The sequence below is a fragment of the Sinocyclocheilus anshuiensis genome, unplaced genomic scaffold, assembly GCF_001515605.1.
Source record: "Sinocyclocheilus anshuiensis isolate Anshui unplaced genomic scaffold, SAMN03320099.WGS_v1.1 scaffold3827, whole genome shotgun sequence".
Taxonomy (NCBI): Eukaryota; Metazoa; Chordata; class Actinopteri; order Cypriniformes; family Cyprinidae; genus Sinocyclocheilus; species Sinocyclocheilus anshuiensis.
Window position 1 is genome coordinate 1,894 of NW_015554555.1, and position 3,409 is coordinate 5,302.

At 41.3% G+C, this 3,409-nt stretch overlaps 1 protein-coding gene across 2 annotated transcripts; it reads right to left on the reverse strand.

Moving 5' to 3' along the window:
- Positions 1–612: 612 nt before the first annotated feature.
- Positions 613–1,807, reverse strand: LOC107671514 (transcription cofactor HES-6-like). 2 transcript variants are annotated; one of them, XM_016464435.1, is made up of 4 exons: positions 1,590–1,807; positions 1,394–1,480; positions 1,170–1,245; positions 613–1,080 (listed from the first exon to the last, which is right to left on the reverse strand). In XM_016464435.1, the coding sequence occupies exons 1-4, from the start codon at positions 1,665–1,667 to the stop codon at positions 656–658; spliced, it is 666 nt and encodes a 221-aa protein (XP_016319921.1). In that variant the 5' UTR covers positions 1,668–1,807; the 3' UTR covers positions 613–655. The 2 variants fall into 2 exon arrangements, with proteins under 2 accessions (XP_016319921.1, XP_016319920.1); XM_016464434.1 differs by having other exon boundaries at positions 1,170–1,251.
- Between the last annotated feature and the right edge of the window lie 1,602 nt (positions 1,808–3,409).

Sequence of the window (3,409 nt, forward strand, 5' to 3'; positions counted from 1 at the left end):
TTCCTCAGATCTTGCTCTGGAGGGCCGATGCCCTGCAGAGTTTAGCTCCAACCCTGATCAAACACCTCTGAGCAAGCTAATCAAGGTCTTCAGGAGCACTAGGAAAACACAGGTAGGTGAGCTTCATCAGGGTTTGACCTAAACTCTGCAGGGCAGTGGCCCTCCAGGATTGGATGTGAGGAATCATGCCCTAAAGTATATAAACAATAAAAAACACTTTTTAATGACTACACAGGGCCATGGATTTAATCTATGAGACATTCTCTCAGTGTGACTTTCTATATTTTTAACTAGATCTACAAAAGACACAAAACAAATCTTTCTCCTGACTAAAACAAAGCAATTTCTCAATCTCTAGCATAAACCATTACAGTTCAGTTTTTAAGGCATTTCAATCTGAAATTCATTTCTACATAAACTTTTATGCTTCAAGGCATCATGTTTCTGAAGAAAAAATATCTGGAGTTATGTCAGTCACGATGTATTCCATGCTTTTCTGTAAGATGATGTCATATCCACTATAGCATGTGCTTATAAAATCCTAAAGTTCCAGCCATTTTCTAAAAAAAAAATCAGATGAAAAAAGAATTCCAGCATGCTCCAATACAGGATTAAGTGAATTATGAATAAAGATGTTTGGACATTCAAGAGATTTCTACCATGGCCGCCACATAAACTTAGAGTGTGTGATGATGGAGGAGTTCAGGCTGTCCTCAGCTGATGCAGGACTTCCTTCAGTCTCTGTCTCCTCTAGGTCAGAGCAGAGATCCTCACTAGAAGGACTGGTCGGGGATGGGGACAGTGCTGAGAATAGGTCGGACACACTGCGACCTGGACTTAACACCTCTCCAGCTGGCCATGATCCACTGGAGGAGGAAGGCTCTGATATGAGCTCCATGATCATCTCCTGAAGGTGATCCTCATTAAATGGCATGCACTCCAGCAGGTGGTTGAGCAGCTCTGCAGCCACTGTTGCATCGATCCCCGGGCATGTGGACACAAAGTTGTGTACCTCATGCATGCACTGGATATAACCTGCTGCGAATCTCTCACTGGCCTCTCGATTCACAGATTCAGCCTCTGGAAGTCCAGACACACAAGAGCTTCAAATAATTTTCACGGCAACCAGTTGCCTAAATGCAGTACAACTGAGGTTGGGGTCATCTTACCCTTAGGACGGTTCTGTAGGATGCTCTCAACTCGTTTTACTGTTAGTTCAAGCACCTCTGCATTCTCCATTTTTGTCTGCAACTGATTAGATAAATACAATAATACGTACAATTAGATAATAAATATGTATAAATATGTGTTAATATTAAGAAAGTGAGGTCGGTCTATCTATCTATCTGACTAAGAGTCGGTGGTAGAGGCAGTAAAGAGGAAATAAACTTACAATGTTATCTGTGAGTAGTGTCCTGAAATCCTGCAGCCTTTCATTAATGCGCGCTCGTCTCTTTTTCTCCACTATAGGTTTTCGAGTCTATTGAAGACAAAAACATGCAATAAATACATGGTTGCGATGTGTGCTTAAGCATACCACAGACTTCCTTTTTGGCATTTATAGACAATGTAAAATGACAACGTCTAACCTTTCTGTCACCTTTAGCGGCACAAAATGGTTCCTCCTCCACACCGAAACCTGTTTTGATTCTTGCTGCGGGGGACATTCCGGGCTGGCTTGGTCAGTGATCCGCCGTTCAGAACCGTTCGGTCCGTAAAATAAAGCAGAGTAAATATACAGTATTTGATCTCCTTTATTGTGTATCTGAACAAACCAAACAGGACTGACAGCTCATCGATGAGAGGCTAGAGTGAGGGTTTTATAGTAGCTTATTTGCATATGAATGAAACATTCGCGTGCAGTAGTCTGCGCTCGCTCCAGCCAATCACCGCGCGCGCTTTTGTCTCTGTCTCAGAGAGCACAAACAAGCAAATTTAATTATTTTTGTTTATATGTAGGTATACACTTCCAGTCCACTTTCATTCCTCTCGTTGTGTGTGTGTGTGTGTGTGTGTGCATGTATATGATGGTTTAACTGTTGTCTTTTGCTGCTTGATGGCTGCGCTTCCTTCAAATACAGTTAAACTAATAATAATAATAATAAATTCGCGTATTTAAGACTTAAGATAAAAAAAAAAAACGGTTTGTATGATCGTGAGAAATCTGTTCGAAATTGAGTTGTGTTCACAGAGGTCGAGGGGTCGTGTAAGGTAATGCCGTCAGTTGGCAGCTGCACGCTGCAGTCAGGGTTGAATAGAACAGACCAAGGAGAGGGAGGGGGTGGGTGAGCGACAGGTGTCCAACTGTTCATCTGGCGCCCGATGGGCCTCTCTATTGACTACAGAATAGGCAACATTCAACTCATTACGGTTACGAAAATATGTCCTGGGCACATTTCAATCTATAATAATAATAATAATAATAATAATAATGTTGATGGTGATGATAAACGAAATAACATTTTGCATAAAGAAAACAAAGCCTGTTTAGTACCCGTAAGATTTCTGGGATTGTTACATTATTCGTGTGTGTATGCGTCTCTTAATGTTATTTTGGCAACCCAGCGCTGGGTCAAAAAGGGACGAACCCAGCGCTGGGTTGTTTTAACCCAACAAGTTGGGTTATTATGTTTGACCCAACATGCTGGGTTGCTTTTTTATGGTTTAAAATTACTACACTGCTAGGCTAAAATGAACCCAAATCGAGCTAGACATTAAACCTACAAATCTTGTTCATTCTACTAAACAACAACACAGAACAAGCATTTAACATTTTGTTTTTTTTTACAAATTATACACTTACAGTTTCTTTCATAGTCCATGAATACAGATCAGGCATCGCTGCCAATTTTCATGATCTCTTTAGCATAATTGATGTAGTCATGAAGAAGCCCCATCAGCACAGCAAAGGCATGTGACATCTTTTACATTATCCAGGGCAGACTCCTCCTTTAAAACCACTGTTGCATCAGTTTGGGGGAAAGGACATTCTCCTCTTTGACCAGCATTCATCCCAGTCACCGCCTGTTGTTCTGTTGTAAGTAATCTTAAAGATTCCTAAATGCATCTACTTTCGGAAGGCCAAATAAAGTGCTTTTGCTTTCGCCTAGAAACACACAGCGTCTCCCTGACATGGCTGCTTCAACACTAACTGCGGTTACTGAAACCTCGCCTTCTATCTTTGCATGCACATTTGGGCGGCATTACGTAAATATTTCCACATAGTGACGTAGATATGGGGGCGTGTTAGAACGAGCCATTTTAGGGGGGCGTGGCAGAGTCTTATCTTTGATAAAGAATATCTCTTTGGATTTGGGACTTTAGTCTTTGCAACTTCAGGGATCTTATCTATGCACAATCAGCTTGTAACACTCCAAAGAGAAAGGAAAACTTGAAATCGCATCATATG